Source organism: Balaenoptera musculus, chromosome 19 (genome assembly GCF_009873245.2).
Source record: "Balaenoptera musculus isolate JJ_BM4_2016_0621 chromosome 19, mBalMus1.pri.v3, whole genome shotgun sequence".
Taxonomy (NCBI): Eukaryota; Metazoa; Chordata; class Mammalia; order Artiodactyla; family Balaenopteridae; genus Balaenoptera; species Balaenoptera musculus.
The window spans coordinates 2648920-2673093 of record NC_045803.1 but is presented as its reverse complement, the minus strand read 5'-3'; the positions used below and the strand labels follow the sequence as shown (position 1 = coordinate 2673093).

Sequence of the window (24174 nt, the reverse complement as noted above, 5' to 3'; positions counted from 1 at the left end):
TTCGGGTTTTTCTATAACACCTTACGGAAAAACCCAAATGAACTTTTTGGGCCAACCCAATAAGTTCCTGGGTCTGTTGGAGACGCCAGGGTACTTACCAGACACCTAGAGCAGGAAATGAAGGGCTTCTTCTACTTCAACAAAGGTTCTATTTCTACTTTTCCCTCCAGGACCAAGTGAAGTAACAGTGACACTCAAGACTAGACCAAGTCAAGTTCTTGGCTGCAACATTTTCTCTCCTGGCCACTTCTATCTCTTCCCGAATTAGTTTCCTTAAACTGGGCTGAGCCAAGGAGCGTTGGTGATCCCAGAATAAGAATAATGCTTTGTTCACCTTAAGTCCTACACCAAACTTGATTTCTCTGTCAGCTGTTATCTTAACTGTTTTTCCCTTGGGAATCCCTCCCCACTAGCTGCCCCTGTGTTAAGCTCTTGTTACACCCTGTCACTTGCTTTAATCCATGTCATCCATATATACACTACCAAATGTAAAATAGATAGCTAGTGGGAAGCAGCCGCATAGCACAGGGAGGTCAGCTCGGGTGCTTTGTGACCACCTAGAGGGGTGGGATAGGGAGGGTGGGTGGGAGATGCAAGAGAGAGGAGATATGGGGATATATGTATATGCATAGCTGATTCACTTTGTTACACAGCAGAAACTAACACACCATTGTAGAGCAATTATACTCCAATAAAGATGTTAAAAAAACAAACAAAAAAATCCATGTCATCACTGTATTTGTCATTCAACCCTGATACATGATAATGGTAAAGAGATTCAGGAAGTACAAAGGATTTTCAGTAAGTCCCTTGATGCCTCTTCAGCTTCCTGTTTGCCTAATTACTTTCACATATTCTCAAAAATGTTCCATGCAATTATAAATATATAGTGGCATATGAAGTTTTTAATCCAAATGATATCACATTGCACAGTCTGACATTTGACTTTTTTCTTCAACTTGAACTTGGCTAGATATCTGTAGCTCTATTCTTAATGAACTATAACATATTTCATTCTTTTTTTATAAATTTTTTGGAGTATAGTTGATTTACAATGTTGTGTTAGTTTCTGCTGCATAGCAAAGTGAATTAGCTATACATATACATACATCCATTCTTTTTTAGATTCTATTCCCATATAGGTCATTACAGAGTACTGAGTAGAGTTCTCTGTGCTATACAGTAGGTCCTCATTAGTTATCTATTTTATATATAGTAGTGTGTATATGTCAATCCCAATCTCCCAGTTTAGCCCTTCCCCACCCTTTCCCCCTTGGTAATCATAAATTTGTTTTCTACATCTGTGATTCTATTTGTTTTGTAGATAGGTTCATTTGTACCATTTTTTTTAGATTCCACATAGTGATATCATATGATACTTGTCTTTCTCTGTCTGACTTACTTCTCTTAGTATGATAATCCCTAGGTCCATCCATATTGCTGAAAACAGCATTAGTTTGTTCTTTTTATGGCTGAGTAGTATTCCATTGTATATATGTACCACATCTTCTTTATCCATTCATCTGTTGATGGACACTTAGGTTGCTTCCATGTCCTGGCTACTGTAAATAGTGCTGCAGTGAACATCGGGGTACATGTATCTTTTTGAATTATGGTTTTTTCTGGATATATGCCCAGGAGTGGGATTGCTGGATCATATGGTAGCTCTATTTTTAGCTTTCTTATGCATAACTCTTTGCCTCTTTTGAACGTCTTCCCTGATAGGTTAAGCTCCATAGGGCACAGAATATTAGCATTGTTTAATACGCTCTTCCCAGTGCCTGATGCGTCATAGTTATTCGTATTTGCTCCTTTAAAATAAAATACTTTTGACCTTTGAACAATGCAGGAATTGTTTTGACCCTTGAACAATGCCAAGCCCTGGCCCCATGCAGTCAGAAATCCAAACATAACTTTTGACTCCCCAAAAACTTAACCACTAATAGTCTACTGTTGACCAGAAGCCTTACCAATAACATAGTCAATTAATACATATTTATATATGTATTATATACTGTAGTCTTACAATAAAGTAAGCTAGAGAAAAGAAAATGTTATTAGGAAAATCATAAGGAAGAGAAAGTACATTTTTACAGTACTGTATTTATTGATACCATAAATTGACATTGTCTATAAGGGGAATCATTTGTCAGTATCTCCATCAATATTATATGATACAAAATACTTTAGATGTTATATGTATAACGTACATATGTGTATATACATACATGTAACAGTGGACATCAAAAATGAAAATATAATGTGAAAGAAATTCATATTTATTTACAGGTGTAATGATTCATGCATAGATAATGAAGAAGCAGCAATAAGATTGCTTTATGGTAGCCTGGCCTGTACACTAATGAATGAATCATTATAAAATTTTTATGGCATCCATATTACAATCATACTCATAATACAATATTGGAAACATTGTTACATTTTTTAAAAACCACTTACCTGTGACGATCAGCTGATACAGTTTCTACAATTATGAGAGAGAAAGGCAGACTGTATAGTAATGCAATTCTTTGAAAGCAAAGTTATGAAACAGTGAGAAAACAAACACATTATTAATTTTATACTGAATATCACTCACCTTATTCCTGTGTAATGATAGGCTATCCACTTCAATACAAGTTTTGCACACAATGTTCTACATATATATTTTTATATATTTATTGAAAAAAAAATCCATGTATAAGTGGCCTCATGCAGTTTAAATCCATGTTATTTGAGGGGCAATTGTAAACGCAAATAATGAGAGATCAGAGTTGAAATGGAAGAGAGAGCAAGAAGGAAAAATTAGGATACAACCAAATGTCACCCAAATGTCTAACTAGTGTTTTCTTTCCTCTTCTGTAGATTTACAGGTGCCCAGATTACCCTTGGTCTCCGTCACCTCTGGCTAACTCTTATCAACCGAAATATTAAATACCTGGACTTGGAAAGCACTCACCTGAAGGATAGAGATGTTATGATGGCATGTGAAGCAGTAAAGCACCCAAACTGTTTGCTGGAGTCTCTGAGGTAAGTCCTGGGTATGGTTTTTGCTTTTGGGGCTTTTCAGGGCTTTATTGTTTTTACTTTTTATTTTGAAATAATCATTCACAGAAAGCTGCTAAAATATTATAGAGAATCAGGAGTCTGGATAAGGTTGGTGGCGATAGCTGCGCAACAGTGTGTATATAATTAGTGCCACTGAATTGTACACTGAAAAGCTAAGATGGTAAATTTTGTGTTACTTTTTTCTTGTGGTGAAATATACATAACTTTCAATTTTTTTTCTGGCAAAAACCAATTTTATTTAGGCTGTTAAAACATTTTTTATTGTGGTAACATTGACTTGTATATATGAAACTTGTATAACATTATAACATTATATTTCTTTTTTAATTAATTAATTAATTTATTTATTTATTTTTGGCTGTGTTGGGTCCTCGCTGCTGCGCATAGGCTTTCTCTAGTTGCGGCGAGCGGGGGCCACTCTTTGTTGCAGTGCACAGGCTTCTCCTTGTGGTGGCTTCTCTTGTTGCAGAGCACGGGCTTCAGTAGTTGTGGCACATGGGCTCAGTAGTTGTGGCTCTTGGGCTCTAGAGCACAGGCTCAGTAGTTGTGGCTCACGGGTTTAGCTGCTCCACAACATGTGGGATCTTCCCGGACCAGGGCTTGAACCCTCGTCTCCTGCATTGGCAGGCAGATTACTAACCACTGTGCCACCAGGGAAGTCCCCAACATTATATTTCTACTTCCATCTACACTTCAGTATGCTCACCACCAAAAATTTGTTTTCTATCCGTCACTATGCAGTAGACCTCCCTCACCACCCTGTAACCACTACTCTGTTCTCTGTATCGACATGTTTGTTTTGATTTGGTTTGTTCATTTATTTGGGGGTTTTCTTTATCAGTTTTTTAGATTCCACATTATGAGTGCAATCATACGGTATTTGTCTTTCTCCGTCTTATTTCACTTAACACAAATTGATCCTGAGGGTATTATGTTGTCACAAATGGCAAGATTTCATCCTTTCTGTGGCTGAGAAGTATCCCCTTGTGTGTGTGTTTGTGTGTGTGTGTACACACACACTCAGGTTTGCCATCTCTATAATTTTTCATTCAACAGCGCTATATGAATGGAACCATACAGTATGTCATTGCCTGAGATGGGCTTCTTTCAATCTGTAAATGCCCTTGAGATCCGTCCAAGCTGTTCCATATATCAACAGTGTGTTCCTTTTTATTACTGAGAACTGTTCAGTGATACAGATGTGCACAGTTAGTGTAGCCATTCACCAATTCAGGGACATTTTGGTCATTTCCAGTTTGGAGTTCTTACCACAGTTTTATAATTCCTGGGCATGTGTCTTGCCAATTAGATTAGCTGGAACTAAAGACCACTACTCCTTGGTGCTTTTGGTGTATTTTGAGACAGATGAGCACGAGGTCTGCTCAGCTTTGTTGACTGACACACCGCAAGTGTGGAAGCGTAGCTTGCTTTGCACCTTATGTTAACTTGCAAACTGCACATTTAAAAACGTAACCCAAGGAAGTCAGTCGGAGAGTAGAAGTCCTTACAGGATGGAAATGCGGATGTGTCTGCTAAATGCCATGTGGGTTTTACAACCATCTCTGGGAATGAGGAGATGAATCTCTCTCTGTCATCTCTGTCTTTGTGTCTCTGTCTCTGTGTCTCTCTGTGTCTCTTTCTGTCTCTGTCTCTCTGTCTCTGTCTCTCTTGATGCTTCACTAATAGGGTAACTAGAGCTTGGATTCAAAGAATAAATAAGACACATATTGTCAGAAAAGAGAGAGAGAGAGACTATTTGGGGCCAAGGAAAGAGAAAAGTGTAAAATCGTATGGTGGGAAATGACAGCCCATTTCTGGGAATCCTAATGAGTTTACCTTCTGGTAACTCATGAGGACAGGAGTGTTCTGTTTCCTTCACTGCTTATTCCCAGAACCTAGAACTGCTTTATTCCCAGCACCTGGTCCAAACTATGCCCCCAAAGATGTATTGAGTGGAGAGAAGGGATGGGGTGATTGGCTAATCTCTAAATGGGAGGGACAGATCTGTCTTTGAAAGACAGATCGGACCACATTGTGAAGGATTTTGATTGCAAGCTCAATGGGAGATTCATTTTCTTGCATTGAACAAATACAGAGCTCCTGTTATGTTTATAACACTATCTCATGGGTTCTGGCAATGTCCTGATGAATGGGACAAGGTTCCTGTTCTCATAGGCTAGCACGGGGAGATAAAAATAAGTGAACCGAGAAGCTATACATACACACACACACCAAAAGCATGTATGTTTGGAGAACTCTAAAAGGTCCATCTAAAACCCAACAGAGCAAATAATTGAGATTGTTTTCTATGTGCTAGTGTATTCGTTAGGTTCTGTGACAAATAGACGCAAAAATGTATAATGGCTCAGGAATAATAGAAGGGCATTTATGGCCTATATAAACAGTCCAAAGGGGGTTGAGATGTCTATATAAACAGTCCAGGCTAACAGGTCCTACTGGTTTTTGTTTTTGTTTTTGTTTTAGGAGGGTTCCCTTTTCTCCACACCCTCTCCAGCATTTGTTTGTTTTCTTTTTTCATAAATTTATTTATTTTATTTATTTTTTTACTTTTGGCGGCGTTGGATCTTCATTGCTGCATGAGGGCTTTTCTCTAGTTGCGGTGCATGGGCTTCTTGTTGCGGTGGCTTCTCCTGTTGTGGAGCGCAGGCTCTAGGCGCATGGGCTTCAGTAGTTGTGGCTTGCAGGCTCTAGAGCGCAGGCTCAGTAGTTGTGGTGCACGGGCTTCAGTAGTTGTGGCTCGCAGGCTCTAGAGCGCAGGCTCAGTAGTTGTGGTGCACGGGCTTCAGTAGTTGTGGCTCGCAGGCTCTAGAGCACAGGCTCAGTAGTTGTGGTGCACGGGCTTCAGTAGTTGTGGCTCGCAGGCTCTAGAGCACAGGCTCAGTAGTTGTGGCTCACGGGCTTAGTTGCTCTGCAGCATGTGGGATCTTCGTGGACCAGGGCTCAAACCCGTGTCCCCTGCATCGGCAGGCGGATTCCCAACCACTGCGCCACCAGGGAAGCCCAGGTCCTACTGTTAACGCACAGCTTCCAAGACCCTGCTGGGCACAGGCAGTCTGCTTATAGAAGCAGAGGGAGCTTGGGGAAACCTGGAGGTGTTATGGACCTGACCCAGAAGTGGTTCACATCACTCCCCCTCATATTCTCTTAGCAGGAACTCAGTTGTGTGATCATACTCACTGCAAGGCAGGCTGTGAAATGTAGTCCAGCTCTGCATCCAGGTAAAAGCAAGAACAGGTTTGCACAATTAGAGCAACGCCTCGCTGCGGTATTTACCCTTCTAATCCTCACAAGCACTGCTGTGGTTGGTAGCGGTCATCTCCATGTTTCAGATGGTAAAGCTACCTGCAAAACGGCAGATTACGTGACACATCAGGCCTAGAGGATATCCTATTTAAGGGTACCAACTTGCAACTAATAGATAAATAGGTCCTGGAGATCTAATGCACAGTGTAATGATTATAGACGCCCCAGTATCGTATTATAAACATCAAAATTGCTAGGAGACTAGATCTGAATTATTCCCACCAAAAACAAACAAACAAAAAATGATAACGCGTGATGTGATACAGGTTGTAGCTACTGCTACATTGGCAATCATATTGCAATATATAAATGTATCAAATCAATGTATACATATTGCAATGTATAAATATATCAAGTTACACCTGATACTTACACAGTGTTATATGTCAGATAAATATATGAGATGTCAGCTTTTGATAATTGCTATGAATAAAATAATACTGAAGCAAGAGGATGGGGTTGGGTAGCACAGGGCAGGCATAGTTAAGGAAGGTAGTGAGACCCACTTACTCAGAAGAAGTGACACTCTGGAGAGTGAATGGAAAATTGAACCCCAAAAAGACCTGGGGCTGGGATGAGGAGGGGTGTTGCAAACAGAAACAGCAAATGCTCAGACCCTCAGGTCAGAGCAAACAGCATCCAGGAACCAGCCAAAGGGACAGAGTGGCTGCCGGGCGGGGAAGGAGGGGAAATGGCTTGCTTCTGGGAAGAGGTGGAGATGTGTCTCCCGTTGCCTGTCTCTGCAGGTTGGATCACTGTGAACTAACCCACACCTGTTGTCAGGTGATCTCCCAAATGCTTGTTTCGTCCATCAGCCTGAAATCCCTGAGCCTGGCAGGAAATAAGGTGACTCACCAGAGCATAAAGAGTCTCTGTGATGCCTTGAAGGTCACACAATGCACCCTGCAGAAGCTTATGTGAGTTGAACTCTGTTCACCAGAGTTATCTTCTCTTGAGATCATCCAAGTCATGGGGGAAAAGGGTGGGGAATTGGCTGATGCGTAAGCCGAGGGTTAGAATGGGAGATGGGACCTCATGGGAGAGCCCAACGTGGAGGTCTGAGAAAGACCCAAAAACTAACATCTATGTCTTTGCCACTGACTCCAAACTGATATAAAAGACCAAAGCAGAAGCTGAACTTGAAGAAACAGAGTAGAATGGAGGTTGCCAGAGGCTGGGAGTTGGGGAAATGGGGACATATGTGTCAAAGGGTATAAACTTCCAGTTACAAGAGGAATAAGTTCTGGGAATCTAACATACAGCATTCAGATTATAGTTAACAATACTGTACTATATACTTGAAACTTTCTCCAATGCCAAAATCCCAAAGAGACGTAGGATTGTGGTTAAGCTGCCATCTATGGCATCCTTAAGCACCAGGCTCTGTGCTAAGTGTTCTCTCCCATTAACATCATTTTCACAAGCAACCTACCAGCTGGGAATTTTTTCCTCCCACTTGCTGATAAGGAAAGCAGAATCCAGAAGAAGGGAAGTCTCTTGTCTCAGGTCATACAGGGAATAAAAGGCACAACTAAAATCTGAGCTCCCATTTGATACCTAGGGAACTGATCTGTTACCTGGGAATTTCCTCCTTGACATCCCACAATTTGGACAAGGTTGTTTCTCCCCACCACTCCCAAAGCATGCCATGGCAGGAGCATTCTCCTTCAGTAGGAGTTTGGTTCTGAATCAGAGCAAAAGTTGAAAACCAAGTGGCACAAATTACCCTTTCAAGCCCAGAAGGGGGAAAAAAAAAATCACAGTGGAAGCCAACATAGCTTCTAGCCATCAACCTGTTGGGGGGGTGGGGGAGAAAAACTTTATTCTACACTCTTATAATCAGTATCTGGGGCCTGCAAATTAAACAGACAATGGACAGATTTGTGGGAGAAAAGGCATACAAATTTTATTGACGTTAATTTTTTTTAATGTGCATGGGGCCTTCACAGAAAGGAAGTGAAAAACCCGAAGAAGCAGTTAAACTCAGGAGCTTATATACCATTTTAACAAAATTGTGGAGAAGTGACTAGACAAAGGAAAGGGGTTTAGGGCTTCTATGGGCTGATAAATTATGGGAAGGTGACTAGGAAGTAAATGGGGGAAACTAATAGAAAATAAGGGTTATAGGAAGACTCACCTCAGTGCCACCTCCATCTCTGTGATAAAGGTTGTTCTTTCCCTGGTACAGGAAGTGGGGGAAATGTGTGTCCTGCTTTCAGGCAGATAGGTGGAGGGCAGAGAGCTCCTCCTGTGTCTGATTTTTCTTAATTGCCTCCAGCTCAAAATACTGTTTAAGTCAAAGTAGCATATTTTTGAGGTGGCCTGTTCCTGATCCCTTTCAAGTCCAACCCAGCAAGCATTTCTTCCTTCATCGAAAGGAACCACCGCCAATAATACAGCGGAAGGGCTTGCTATGTGCATTGCACTGCTCTAAGCACGTCAGATGTGTCAATTCATCTAATTTTGTCACAATCCCATGAGAGAAGTACTATTAAACTCTCATTTTCAAGTACTGTTGCTTCTTAAGCTTTGCTAAAGAGGTGGACTATCTAGTTTATATCTATGGGTCATGATGTATTAAATGTTAAGTCCTTCGAAATAGGGAAGTCACCCATCTCTGCAAAACCTCACACCACAGTAAAACAGCCAGATAGAGAGCAGATTTGCATTGCCCAGGTGCTGCCCATGGTGGTTGATGGAAGATTTAATCACCCATGATATTTAGAGTAGTATTTTTGTTTTGTTTTGTTGTTTTGTTTTGATTTGAAGTATAGTTGCTTTACAATGTTGTGTTAGTTTTGGGTGTACAGCAAAGTGATTCAGATAAAAAATGTATATGTATATATATATATATGTAGGTACATATATGTATGTATATACATATATATATTCTTTTTCAGATTCTTTTCCCTTGTAGATTATTACAAGACATTGAGTAGAGTTCCCTGTGCTATACAGTAGGTCCTTATTGGTTATCTCTTTTATATATAGTAGTCCGTATCTGTTAATCCCAAACTCCTAATTTATCCCTCCCCACCACCTTTCCCCTTTGGTAACCATAAGTTTGTTTTCTATGTCTGTGAGTTATATTTCTGTTTTGTAAGTTCATTTGTATCTTTTCTTTTAAGGTTCCACATATAAGCAATATCATATGATATTTGTCTCTCTGTTTTACTTCACTCAGTATGACCATCTCTAGGTCCATCCTTGTTGCTGCAAATGGCATTATTTCATTCTTTCAGAGTGGAATTTGGGGACTGAAGCACTGGAGTTGAGTTTGCAAGTTAAACACAGACATGATGTGACATCACCAGATATCTGCAGGATCGTGTCAGCTATGGGGTGACCTTCTCTCCCTTCCTTGCAAGGGAGGGAGAGATGGAAATTTAAGAATAGATATCATTTCCTTTCTGGGACTCTCTCCTTGCAGACTGGGGAACTGCGGCCTCACAGCCCTGACTGCCAGGACTCTGGCCTCGGCTCTCACCAAGAACCAGAGCTTGACACACCTGTACCTGTCAGGAAACAGCCTGGGGAGTGAAGGCATGAATCTGCTGTGTCGAGCCGTGAAACTTCCCAGCTGTGGTCTACAGAGGCTGATGTGAGTCCAACTCGCTGCCCTGCGAGGATTCGTAGCTTTATTACAAAGAGCAGAAAGCAGTGGGGAACGTGGAAATTGTCAGGACGAAGGGGCCTGATAAGTGCCACATCCTGCCCCTCCTGATAGCTCCTATATTTTATCCTTCCGTGGAAAATTCCACCTCCGCCTCTGTGTTTTCTTACAGTGGGAAGTCCTCATTTATCCAAATACAGCCAATTCTCATTACTTGTGGCAGTTGTGTTCTGTAGAGTTGCCTTGAATACTGAATTAGCAAATGCTGAATTAGCGAATACTGAACCATTGCTCCTGGGGGAAATACAGGGTTAGGTTCCTGGGAGCCTCTGGTCACTTTTTTTTAAATTTATTTTATTCAAGTATAGTTGATTTATATTGTTGTGTTAATTTCTGCTGTATAGCAAAGTGATTCAGTTATACATGTATTCTTTTTCATTATGGTTTATCACAGGATATTGAATATAGTTCCCTGTGCTATACAGTAGGACCTTGTTGTTTATCCATCCTATATATAATAGCTTACATCTGCGAATCCCAAACTCCCAATCCATCCCTCCCGCAGCCTCCCTCCCCCTTGGCAAACACAAGTCTGTTCTCTATGTATGTATGTCTGTCTCTGTTTCGTAGATAAGTTCACTTGTGTCACATTTTCTTCAACCAATCAGTACATAACCTTGTTTTGTGTATTTCTTTTTAAAGACACTTTATTTAATGCATATTATTGATTCATTAACATTGAACTCACCGCCAACAGCACTAGATCTCATCCCTGAAGGAAGCTTATGTAACACATATGTTTTCTCCATAAAGTACATCCCAGCCTTCTTACCCTTAGGACACTAGACAGCACCTTAGCACTATCCTTGGGGGCCATTTTAAACAATGAAGTCACCACCACCAACAACAAAAAAACAAAAAAATGCAAAATATCGTGGCATTAACTGGACCATGAAAAGGAATGCCTGTTTATGGTGTGACAGCTGAAAAATTCCAACCTCAGCTAGGAGCATGTGCAACCGACAACTCAAATTTTTCTCTGCTCTGCACATTATTGATTTGCAAATATCGGTTTTTGGGGACACCAATGTTAGCAAGGAGGCGGATTCAGGAATGCAGAGTCCATGAATAATGAGGCTTGACCATTTATTAAGCACCTACGTTGGGCAAACATTCTTGGTTGCTAGGGACAGAGATGAGAGGCAGATGTGGTCCCTATGTTTACATAGGTTAGATTCTGGCAGGGGAGTGTTGGATAAGAGCTGAGATTTTTCAGTACTTCCCCTGGCGGTCCAGTGGTTAAGACTCTGTACTTCCAATGCAGGGTGCATTGGTTTGATCCCCGGTCAAGGAACTAAGATCCCACGTGACGCGTGGCCAAAAAAAAAGAGAGATGAGATTTTCAGACGAGGGTACTGGTGATGCAGGATCAATAGCCACAAAGTGTGTGTGACACACGCACACATGTGGGGGTGCTGTGTACTCTAGCTATTTTACAGTAGGTGTAGGTGTCCCTGTCACTATTTTGAATACTGCCCCCTCGTGTTGCCAGACTCTTCTATCCGAAATCTTTGGTTTGACAGTAAGAATGTGAGACTGTTCTGCTCAGTGCTGACAACCAGCTCTGCCATTTCATCTCTTTGACCGATTAGTCCACCAACAACATCACATGAGGGGAAAATATTCGTGCATTAATGGTATACCTGTAGCCAGAAATTCTGTTGAAGAATATAACTTTGATTCATATGTCTACCTTATGACGAGTTCTAAGGTTCCCCAGTGAGTAAGTATGGGGAGATAGTAGTGTAGATAGACTAGCGAGGACCACCCCCCCGCCAAGATGTCCATGTCCTAATCCCTGGAACCTATGAATATGTTACCTTACATGGTAAGGTAACATTGCAGTGTGATTAAGTTAAGAATCCTGAGGGACTCCCCTGGCGGTCCAGTGGTTAGGACTCCGCACTTCCACTGCAGGGGGCACAGGTTCGATCCCCGGTCAGGGAGCTAAGATCCCGCAAGACGTGCGGTGCAGCCAAAGTAAAAATAAAATAGAATAGAATAAAATAGCAAAAGAAAAAATTTTTAAAAAGAATCTTGAGATGGGGAGATTCTCCTAGGGTATCTGGGTGGCCCCCATGTAATCACACATGTCCTTCAGAGGGAAAGAAGGAGGTAGGAGAATCACAGGTGGAGGGGTGATAACAGAGTGATACAGTTGCTGGCTGGAGACCAAGATCTAAGGCATGTGGGCAGCTTCTAAAAGCTGCAAAAGGCAAGGGAACAGATTCTCCCCAGAAGGAACACAGGCCTGCTAACACCTTGATTTCCAGCCCAGTGAGCCTCTGACCTCCAAAACCATAAGATAACATAGGTGTGTTTTTAAAACACTAAGTTCGTGGCCCTTTGTTACAGCAGCCATAGGAAGCGAATGCACTGAGTATGGAGGAAAATTAGAAAGAGATGGATCTTGACAAGCACCCAGCACGTGCACTGTGCCAGGTGTTCCACGGTCACCCCGTCCCTGACACCCACAGGAGGAGAAAACTGAGGCCGAGGGAAGTTGCTCACGTGAGGTCGCACTGAGGAACACGCATGACTGCCCTCTTTCCCTGTGTGTGCCCTGCAGACTAAACGCATGCAACCTGGATGTGGCTGGCTGTGGCTTTCTTGCATTTGCACTCATGGGCAACAGACGTCTGACGCATCTGAGCCTTAGCATGAACCCCTTGGCAGATGACGGGATGAACCTTCTGTGTGAGGTCATGATGGAGTCGTCTTGTCCCCTCCAGGACCTTGAGTAAGTTTCCCTGGTTGTTGGGGATCCACTCTACCATCTGGGGGCCTGAGGTTCTAGAATGTCAAGAGCGATGGTACCACAAATTAGTTCTAGGGTCAACTGAGGCTCCTTCTTTCCGGTGGACACTCTGGGTAAGTTGATGTGTTGACACTGCAGTGAGTATGGGAAGGAAAGAGAAAGTATTCTGAACGGGAGGCCCGTGGAAGGATCTATGGGGGTTCTAGGACACGCTTGATCTCTAAAACCTCTTTACTTTTCAGAACATCTTGCACCAAGTTAATCTTCAGCTATTCATTCTGTATGTGGGGTGGAGGGGGAGGGGATGGCTGTCTATCTCTCAATCCCTTTTCTCTCTGGGGCTCAAATTTCTTCACCCCTATCGGAACATTTTTATATACTAGGAGTATTCCATCACTAAACCAACTAGAAAAAATTAAAAGACCTCAATGAGCAGAAATAAATCTCTAAGCTTGAAACCAAGCAATAATCACTCTTAATATTTCAGTTAATGTCTCCCGGATGCATAAGCAACATTGAATGTGTCACAAAGAAAGGATCTTAGCAGTCACCACTTCAGGTATTCTTACCATGTGGCAGGCATGTGGCTCTCAATATTTCTGCAGTTCCCCCACCAATCATACACCAGGGGGACTACTTAAACTCCCAAGGAACCTAAACCTTGGCTTGGGTCTCACATTCTGTCCTTGAGATAAGCAAATCATAATAGTAAATGAAGCACGATATGGTATTCCATTTAATGGTGCATAATAACTTTAAACACCCCCAAAAGCTGGGACTTCCCTGGCGGTCCAGTGGTTAGGACTTTGTGCTTCCCACTGCAGGGGGTATGGGTTCAATCCCTGTCAGGGAACTAGATCCCACATGCCAAGTGGTGTGGCCAAAAAATAAAAAAATAAAAAATAAAATTTTAATAAATAAAATCCCCCAAAGCTGGACACTGGGCTTATGTCCAGTGTTTTAGTCATGTGTACCTTATCAAACTTTGTGTGCTTGGTAGCCTTTTCTTAATGATCAATTACAAAGGTAGAGTTAATGGACCAAAAAGTGGGACCACTTTGAGAGCTCTCCCTCCCCAAAAATAAACAAACGAAAGGAATTGGATAGAGATCGTAGCCCACAAACCTCTGAGTAGCCCCCAAGTATTAATTCTTCTATTTGTTTTCATGGAATTGGCGTTTTGAGCCCTAATGCTGCATGGTATAGAAAATTCAGCTTAGTCCATTGGAGATGCCATTTCTTTGGGGTTGCACTTAAGTGCTGGGAGATTTTCTGGTCCTCCCCATCACCATTGGTCCATACTGGCCTCTAAGACTTGATCATTCCCACCTGGTCTTCACAAGTGAGTCCTTCCTCGTTCTTTTTTCTTTTTTTCTTTTTTTTCTTTATTTTTGGCTGCGTTGGGTCTTTGTTGCTGCGTGCGGGCTTTCTCTAGTTGTGGCGAGTGGGGGCTACTCTTCTTTGCGTTGTGCAGGCTTCTCATTGCGGTGGCTTCTCCTGTTGCGGAGCACGGGCTCTAGGTACATGGGTTTCAGTAGTTGTGGTGCGTGGGCTTCAGTAGTGGTGGCTCATGGGCTCTAGAGCACAGGCTCAGTAGTTGTGGCACATGGGCTTAGTTGCTCCACGGCATGTGGGATCCTCCCAGACCAGGGATCAAACCCGTGTCCCCTGCATTGGCAGGCGGATTCTTAACCACTGCGCCACCAGGGAAGCCCTCCTTTCTCGTTCTTGCTGTGAATGCCTCATGGAGATGGGCCCAGTGGGATCATTCTGTGCTTAGCACACTAAGTTGATGATGTGAGACTCCGGAGCTGTTTCTGTCGGGTCTACTCAAATGACTCATCTAGTCATTACTGAAGGGGCCATTTCCACCCTCTCCCACTCCTCCTGGGAACAGGACACCCAGACCCCTTCTCCTTTTGGATCCCAAACCCTACCTAGTGTTTCAGTGACTTCTATCATCTTTTCTGTCCCTCTCAGGGCTCTGTCCCTTTGTCAGAGGCTCTACCAATTTCTACTCGTGTTTTTTTCCGTCTCTCTCCCTGCCCTCCACCAGGGAGAATGTTTATCCCATCTTCAGGTGAAAAGAATGCTCTGATACGCTCATTTCTTTGTCTGAAGACGCCTCCAGTCTCTTCAAACACTTTCCCCACCCTCTGCTATTATCTGTCTCTTGAGATGATAAACTGTCCTAAGCTGTTCACAGGGGTGGACAGAAAGATCGCCAGTTAGGAAGGAACAAGGGGAATCTCTACTGTTTCTGAACCTTATCCCACGGTGGCGCTCTCCTCAAAAGGTACAGATATTGTCTCTCTCTCTAAATCTCGCTCAACAATCTCCATCTCTCTCTCTCTTCATCTCAACCTCTCTCTCTCTCCATCTCTCTCCCTCTCTCTCTCCATCTCTCTATATCTCTTCATCTCTCTGTCTTCATCTCTCGCTCTCCATCTCTCTCTCTCTTCATCTCTCTCTCTCATGCTCTCTCTCCCCCACCCACCCCCACTTCCCTCCTCTTGCAGATTGGTAAATTGCCATCTCACTGCCGCTTGCTGCAAGAATCTGTCTTATGTCATCACAAGAAGTCAACACCTGAAGAGCCTGGATCTAGCCGCCAATGCCCTGGGTGACCACGGGATTGCAGCGCTGTGTGAGGGACTGAAGCAGAAGAATTCTCTGAGGAGACTTGGGTATGTTTCCTGGGATCACCTCTTTGAGGGCTGGGCACAGAGTGAAGGGGACCCACTCCCAGGGGGAGTTTTAGTTCCCCCTGGTGTATGATTGGTGAGGGAACTGCAGAAATATTGTTAAGTCGCTTGAACAAAGACCATGTTCTGATTTTCACAATTCCATCAAATTAGACAAAATACAACCATGGCAGAGTAACAGACAGGCACAAATTCCAACTGAGCTCCTTTATATGGATGAATTAAATAGCCAACGCTTGAGAACAGGGTCTGGAGGTAGTGAGAACTAAATAGATACATGTTTACTGGAAACCCCATGTGTGCTGAGCACAGCGCCAAATGGTGGAGGTATGGACGTGTAAAGACCTTGGAGTGGCTGCATTTATGGTCTAGCGAGAAAGGTGGACCAAAGAGCAAATGATGACATGGCTGGTTCTCAAACCCTACTAAGCATCAGAATCACCCCAGAGGCTTGTTTAAAACAGTGTGCCAGTACATACAATGGAATATTACTCAGCCGTAAAAAAAGAATGACACAGTGCCATTTGCTGCAACATGGATGGACCTAGAGATGGTCATACTAAGTGAAGGAAGTCAGACAGAGACAGACAAGTACCATATGATATGGCTTATATGTGGAATCTAAAAAAAAAGGATACAAATGAACTTATGAAAAAGAAACAGACTCACATAGAAAACAAACATCGTTACCAAAGGGGAAGCATGGTGGGCAGGGATAAATTACGAGTTTGGGATTAACATGTACACACTAACATATATATATATATATAATAACTAACAAGGACCTACTGTACAGCACAGGGAATGCTACTCAATATTCTGTAATAACCTATATGGGAAAAGAATCTGAAAAAGAATGGATATATATATATATATTTTATATATATATTATATATATATACAATTGAATCACTGCTGTACACCTGAAACTAACACAACATTGTATCAATAAATCAACAATACAATGTAAAATTAAAAATTAAATTAAAAAAAAAAAGGACTGAAGCACTGACACATGCTACAATGTGGATGAACCTTGAAGACATTAGGTTAAAGTGAAATAAGCCAAATACAAAGGTCACATGTTGTATGATTCCATTTCTATGAATATCCAGAATGGGCAAATCCATAAAGACAGAAAGTAGCTTACAGGCAGACCTCATTTTATTGTTCTTCCCAGATACTATGTTTTCACAATGGAAGGTTTGTGGCAAACCCTGCATCAAGCAAGTCTATCAGTGCCATTTTTTCCAACATTTTCTCACTTTGGTGTCTCTGTCACATTTTGGTGATTCTCCCAATGTTTCAAACTTTTTTCATTTTATTATATTTGTGATGGTGATCTGTGAGCAATGAGCTTTTTTTTTACTTTTTACTTTTTTTAACTGAAATATAGTTCATTTACAATGTTGTGTTAGTTTCAGGTGTACAGCAAAGTGATTCAGTTATACATTATATATATATATAATTATTTTTCAGATTCTTTTCCCTTATAGGTTATTACAGGATATTGAGCATATTCCCTGTGCTATACAGTAGGTCCTTGTTGGTTACCTATTTTATATACAGTAGCTTGTATCTGTTAATTCCAGATTGGTGAACTTTTACGTTTACTACTATGACTCGATGAGGCTCAGAAGATTAGCGTTTTTTAGCAATAAAGTATTTTTTAATGAAAGTACAACTGTTTTGGGACTTCCCTGGTGGTGCAGTGGGTTAAGAATCTGCCTGCCAACGCAGGAGACATGGGTTCGATCCCTGGTCCGGGAGATCCCACATGCCGTGTGAGCACCTAAGCCTGCATGCCACAACTACTGAGCCCACGCACCTAGAGCCCATGCTCTGCAACAAGAGAAGCCACCACAATGAGAAGCACGCACACGGCAACAAAGAGCAGCCCCCGCTCACCGCAACTAGAGGAAGCCCGCACGCAGCAACGAAGACACAATGCAGCCAAAAATAAATAAATAAATAATTTTTTTTTTAAAGTACATTGTTTCTACAAACAATAAATGCTGGCGAGGGTGTGGAGAAAAATGAACCCTCTTGCACTGCTGGAGCGAATATAAATTGATACAGCCACTATGGAGAACAGTATGGAGGTTCCTTAAAAAACTAAAAATAGAGCTACCATATGACCCAGCAATCCCACTCCTGGGCATATACCCAGAGAAAACCGTAATTAAAAGACACATGCACCCCAATGTTCATTGCAGCACTACTTACAATAGCCAGGACGTGGAAGCAACCTAACTGTCCATTGACAGATGAATGGATAAAGAAGACGTGGCACATATATACAATGGACTATTACTCAGCCATAAAAAGAAATGAAATTGGGTCATTTGTAGAGATGTGGATGGACCTAGAGACTGTCCTACAGACTGAAGTAAGTCATAAAAAGAAAACCAAATATCATATATTAACGCATATTTGTGGAATCTGAAAAAATTGGGAAGGCAGATTCTTAACCACGGGACCACCAGGGAAGTCCTGCTGCTGATTTATTTTATACCTAGTTGTTTGTACCTCTTAATCCCCTATTTCTCTATTGCCCCTCCCCCCCCACCACTGGTTTTTTTTTTCTCCGTGTCTATGACTCTATTTCTGTTTTCTTCATTCATTCATTTTATTTTTTAGATTCCACATTTAAGTGAAAACATACAGTGTTTGTCTTTCTCTGACTTACTTCACTATGCATAATACACTCCAGGTCCACCCATATTGCTGCAAGAGGCAAGATTTTGTTCTTTTTCATGGCTGAGTAGTATTCTGTTGTGGTATTTATTTATTTATTTTTGGCTGCGTTGGGTCTTTGTTGCTGCGTGCGGGCTTTCTCTAGTTGTGGTGAGCGAGGGCTACTCTTCGTTGTGGTGCGCAGGCTTCTCATTGCGGTGGCTTCTTTTGTTGCGGAGCACGGGCTCTAGGCACGCGGGCTCAGTATTTGTAGCATGTGGGGCTCAGTAGTTGTAGCACGTGGGTTTCAGTAGTTGTGGCTCTTGGGCTCTAGAGCACAGGCTCAGTAGTTGTGGTGCACGGGCTTAGCTGCTCCGCGGCATGTGGGATCTTCCCAGACCAGGGCTTGAACCCGTGTCCCCTGTATTGGCAGGCGGATTCTCAACCACTGTGCTACCAGGGAAGCCCCCCGCTGTGATTTTAAAGTTGTGGTGGAAGTCAAACATGGGTTGAAGGAAGGATCCGGATCTTGGGGTCATTCCTTGGCTGTGCTGTGCTCTCTAAAGGTTGGAGACATGTGGACTGACCTCCAATGGCTGTGAGGCCCTCTCCTCCGCCCTCTCCTGCAATCAACACCTGACCAGCCTAAACCTGATGCAGAACAATTTCGGTCCCAGAGGGATGACAAAGCTGTGTTTGGCCTTTGCACACCCCAAATCTAATCTACAAACCATCGGGTAAGTCCCCGGCGATGTCTTCTGAAATACGAACCTCCTTCTGCTACAGGCACACTAGTTGGTGGAGAAGCAGTTGATCTGAGAAGTTGAGACCTTGTGTCATCAACCAGATCTTTATCCAACCACTAAGTGCCCACCGTGTTCCAGACACCGTGTTGGGTGCTGCAGATACAGGGCGGGTACGGTGCCTGGTACCACGGGGCTTCCTCTGGGGATGGGTTTGGGGAGCGTGGAGAGATGACATACAAATAAAATGTTTGTCCTCAAAAAAAAAACCTAAAACTAGAATTACCATAGGATCCAGCCATCCCACTTGTGGGTATACACCCAACAAAATTGAAAGCAGGTTTTTGAAGAGATATTTGCACACCTGTGTTCATAGCAGCAGCATTCACAATAGCCAAGAGGTGGAAGCAACCCAGGTATCTACTGATGGGTGAATGGATAAATGACGTGTGGTCTGTCCATACCATAAAATATTATTCAGCCTTAAAAGGAAGGAAATTGACACATGCTACAACGTGGAAGAAACTTAAGGACACTATGCTTGGTGAAATAAGCCAGTCACAGAAAGACAAATACTACATGATACTACTTAGGTCAGGTACCTAGAGTCATCAGATCCACAGAGACAGAAAGTGGAATGGTGGGGGCCTGGGGGGCGGGAGACGGGGAGTTAGTGTTTAACGGGGACAGAGTTTCAGCTGGGGGAGATGAAAAGAGTTATAAGGACGGACAGTGCTGATGGTTGCACAACAGTGTGGATGGACTGAGTGCCGCTGACCTGTACAATGAAAAATGGTTCAAATGGTAAAGGTTATGTGTATTTTCCCACCATTAAATGTTTTTAATGTTCAGGATTACTGCAGGTGGTAAACGCTAAGAAGGAAACGAAAGAGTAAGAGAGAGTGACCGAGTGTGGAATTAATTTTGACGATAGAAAAAGTATTTGCTGCTTAGCACCTCATGTTCGTAGACAAAATAGAAGTTCAGGGCGCCCCTGGAGCTGAAGAAGTACAGCTGTGATTGAGGGAAGTAAAGACCTGACTGGAGAAACATAAAACTTGCGGCAGCACGGAAGGCCCCTTGTGGCTGGTTGTGATGTATTTATATCAGTCGCAAACTTCCCGGTTGACTAACTGGTTTCTCCTGTATGGTCCAGCGTACAGCAGGTGGATTTATCCAGGGGTCAAGTTTTGACTGATGGACGTCACCAGAAAGAACACGATGGTTGTGGTGTGAAATCTGAGGGGGAGGGTGGATTGGAAAGCATGGCTCAGTGGATTTGGAGATCTTGATGCAGCCAAAGAGAACGGTTTCAGCGATCACTTCAGCGAGTGAGCTGAAAAGGCAGAAGGCTGTGTTGAAAAGGGGCATATTTGTGTCAGTGACTCAGGAGGCAATGTAGCCTTTGATGAGATAAGCTTGTGACTTAGGGGACTTAGTAGGTGAAGATGAGAAGAGGCAGACCTAGATTTTACTAATGGACCTTTCAGGAGGCTGTTTCCTTATCTGTCAAATGGGGACAATACCATGTGTCTATTTGAATACCTGTTTCTCTCTCCTAGAATATAAGCTTCGTGATGGTGGGGATTTTGCCTTGTTCATCACTGTGCCTCTAAACCCTGTAACAGGATCTGGCACAAAGTCAGTTCTCAGGAAGGAGTTCTTGAATGGATGAATAACCATGTCTGCCTCTTCAGATTGCTATGAGGGACAGGTGCCTGTAAAATCTCAGTGTAGTGTCTGCCTTGTAAAGAGTTCCTTTACAAGGAGGGACTGACTTTCATTCTATGGGGAACAACACACTGTTTCTCCTCAAGAGTACAAGAGGAGGGACCTCCCTGGCGGTCCAGTGGTTAAGACTCCGCGCTTCCAGTGCAGGGGATGGGGGTTTGATATCTGGCCAGGGAACTAATATCCCGCATGCCGTGTGGTGTGGCCAAAATTTTTTTTAAAAAGTGCAAGAGGAGGTTTCAGACCCTTGGTGGGGAGTCCAGGAATTCTGAGGAAGGGAGAAGCGTCAGAAGCAAATTCTCAGAGTAGTAAGTCCCCTTTTTGCTCCCCAGGCTGTGGAAATGGCAATACCCTGCTCGAATAAGGCGGCTTCTGGAGGAGCTGCAGCGACTCAAGCCGCACATTGTAATTGGTGACAGTTGGTATTCTTTTGCGGAAGATGACCGGTACTGGTGGAAAAACTGAAGATGTAAAAACCCTCCCCACCCACACTCGCTGTGATGGAGGAACCTTCTGGGGTCCAGCTGTGCCCAGGGGTTCCTTCTCAAAGATGGATAATGATTTCTGATTCTCATAAAGCCCTCATAGGTAGTGATTCTTGTGTGTCCACTTTAACTTGGTCATTGCATTTGCCTGAGGTAGGCTTGTGACCTTCATGTCATAGGACCTCAGTATCTGTGAAATGTCTGTCCTACCAGAGGGCATGGAGAGAGAATCAAATAAACACTGAGCATTTGGAAAAAGCATCCAGTGGCCTTTTTTTTTTTTTTTTGGCTGCGTTGGGTCTTCATTGCTGCACGTGGGGTTCCGGGGCAAGCGGGGGCTACTCTTTGTTGTGGTGCGCAGGCTTCTCATTGTGGTGGCTTCTCTTGCGGTGGAGCACGGGCTCTAGGCGTGCAGGCTTCAGTAGTTGCGGCACGTGGGCTCAGTAGTTGTGGTGCACGGGCTTAGTTGCTCCACGGCATGTGGGATCTTCCTGGACCACAGATAGAACCCATGTCCCCTGCGTTGACAGGCGGATTCTTAAATACTGCACCGCCAGGGAAGTCCCTCCAGTGGCCTTCTTGATCAATGTGGGTGTGATTCCAGAGCAGAGGAGGGGAGGACTTAGGTCCTTAAAAGTGCCCCCAAATTTTGATAACACAGATCTGCTGGTTTTTTAAAGCACATATCTGAATTTCAAAGTAGGATGTGACTATCATTCAACATCTGAGATATAAACACAAAGCTGAATTTATTGCTTAGTGTAGTAAAGAACAACTGGTCTACCACAGTCTCTCCCTCAAACCAACCCCAAGAGGTAGGTAATATTTTTCCTATTTTACAGATAAGGAAACAGAGGCCGATGGATGTTGACATTTGTCTGGTGTCACAAAAAGTCAATTAGTAATCCAGAGAAAACTCTAATTGGAAAAGACATGTGCACCCCAATGTTCACAGCAGCACTATTCACAATAGCCAAGACAGGGAGCAACCTAAATGTCCATCAACAGAGGAATGGATAAAGAAGATGTGGTACACGTCTACACTGGAATATTACTCAGCCATAAGAAAGAATGAAATAATGTCATTTGCAGCTACATGGATTATCATACTAAATGAAGTAAATCAGAAAGAGAAAGACAAACACCATGTGGTATCACTTATATGTGGGATCTAAAATATGATACATAGTTGCATGCGTTTTTATTTTTATATTTGCGCCCCCGGAAGGCAGAGCAAGAGGACAGGGAACGTCTCCTGGAAGGCGACCGCTGGCAAATCCAGGGACATCGCCCTGACCTAGTACGTCTGGCCACGGGGTGGGGACCCAGGGTGGGGACATGCTGCCTCCTGGATGACTCTGGGCTCTTCCGTTGTCATTTTCTCCAGTTGGATCCTCTCCCCATGTCATGTGATGTAGCACTCCCTTCTACCCACTCTTCACACTTTGCAGGTGGGTAATGTTGGGTCTGTGTGTGGTGTGAAGCCGTGTCAGTTCTGATCCCCTAAGCTGCGAGTCACAGAATTCCTGACCTGAGGTCACTGAGTAGAAGTTCCCCAACTGGTGGGTTTAGTGAATTCAGCAGCACCAGGAGGGCAGGAGCCCAACCCACCTCCCTGCCATTCCCTTGAACCTCCCCTGGAGCTCACTAGGTGGCGGTAGAGCGTCATCCGGAAAGGATGGCTCACACGTCCCCAGGGTAGGTGTTTCATCCTCAGCACTGTCGAACTTTGGGGCAGGATAATCCTTTGTGGTGGGCAAGGGGGCTGTCCTGTGCACGGTAGGACATCGAGCAGCATCCCTGGCTTTTACCGACTAGATGCCAGGTGCACCCACCCACCCCCAGTCCTGAGAACTAAAAATGGCTCCAGACATTGCCAGACGCTACCTTTGGGGCACAGTCGCCGCCACCCGAGAACTGCCACTCTCCGTTAAACAGAGAAACCTCCCTCGGAAGCACCGCCACACCCCGCGGGACAGAACTGCTTCCCTGGCAAGCCCACATCGGCGTGTAATGCTGAGGGGGTGGACACTTCTTGTTTCCCTCGTAGGAGGACAGCTGTTTCGTAGACCCAAAGGTGTAGCTGCGTTACTCATAGCTGCCAAAACTTGGAAGCAACCAAGATGTCCTTCAGGAGGTGAGTGCATACAAGGCCTGGAGAGGGTAAGCGGCACCTGCTGGCAGAACAGGGATTTGAACCCTGGCTCCTCAACCCTGCATTAGGCTCCTTCCCGGGACAGGAATTAGCTGTCAGTGACCAAGGACCAGGCACTTACAGACACTCCCAGGGATCCCTTGAGACAGTCGAGACAGGCAAGATCTTCTCTGCACAGAGGAGGAAGCCGAGGGTCAGAGGGGTTAGTTCACTTGCCCAGAGTCACACAGCCTATATGCTGCACCGTGGAAATTGGCCCAGAATCTTTCTTGCCCCAGGGGTAGGGAGAGAATGACTCAATCCAAGCCCTTACTTCTACCCAAGTGACAGGGCACATCCCTTCCACCCACCAGGCACGACTCCTCCCTCCCTCCCTCCCCCACCTCCGGAAGCGCCCAAGGGCAGAGCTGGATGAGAGGGAAGGGACTGCAGGTATTGGGCAATGTTTTCTCAGCCTTTGTTTACCCAAGCCCGCTCTGGACAAACAACAGCATCACCCCTCCCTCCTTTGGAGGGGTCTGAGATCTCAAAATAAGCTGAACTGCCTCAACCAACTTCCAACTGAGGCGATGGCCACTTGAGAACAGGCTTCTCTGACCTATGATCGCACCTAAGATGTTCTAATATATCCTCCTAGGGAGTCACGTCTCTGCCCACCAGGTGGCCATCCGTGACCTTGGTTTTGAGCCCCTGGTTCACCAGGTGAGAACCTGAGGCCCCGAGGTGGGTGGGGGCAGGATCTGCTCAAGGACAGCAAAGCACCAGGGAGAGATTCAGGGCTCAAGGTAGAAGAAACCCCCCTTCCTCCTTCAGCTCCCCTTCTGCTGGTAAACTCCTCTCTCTTTCTGCAGAGGT

At 43.9% G+C, this 24174-nt stretch overlaps 1 protein-coding gene across 1 annotated transcript in view; it reads left to right on the top strand.

The window, feature by feature from the left end:
- NLRP5 (NLR family pyrin domain containing 5) overlaps positions 1 to 21144 on the top strand; it is a 31117-nt gene extending 9973 nt beyond the window's left edge. Inside the window, exons 5-11 of the mRNA XM_036834850.1 lie at positions 2866 to 3030; positions 7140 to 7310; positions 9824 to 9994; positions 12636 to 12806; positions 15344 to 15511; positions 18772 to 18942; positions 21012 to 21144. Coding sequence (XP_036690745.1) covers positions 2866 to 3030; positions 7140 to 7310; positions 9824 to 9994; positions 12636 to 12806; positions 15344 to 15511; positions 18772 to 18942; positions 21012 to 21144 — 1150 coding nt within the window. The remainder of the gene's footprint in view (positions 1 to 2865; positions 3031 to 7139; positions 7311 to 9823; positions 9995 to 12635; positions 12807 to 15343; positions 15512 to 18771; positions 18943 to 21011) is intronic.
- The last annotated feature ends 3030 nt before the right edge of the window (positions 21145 to 24174 follow it).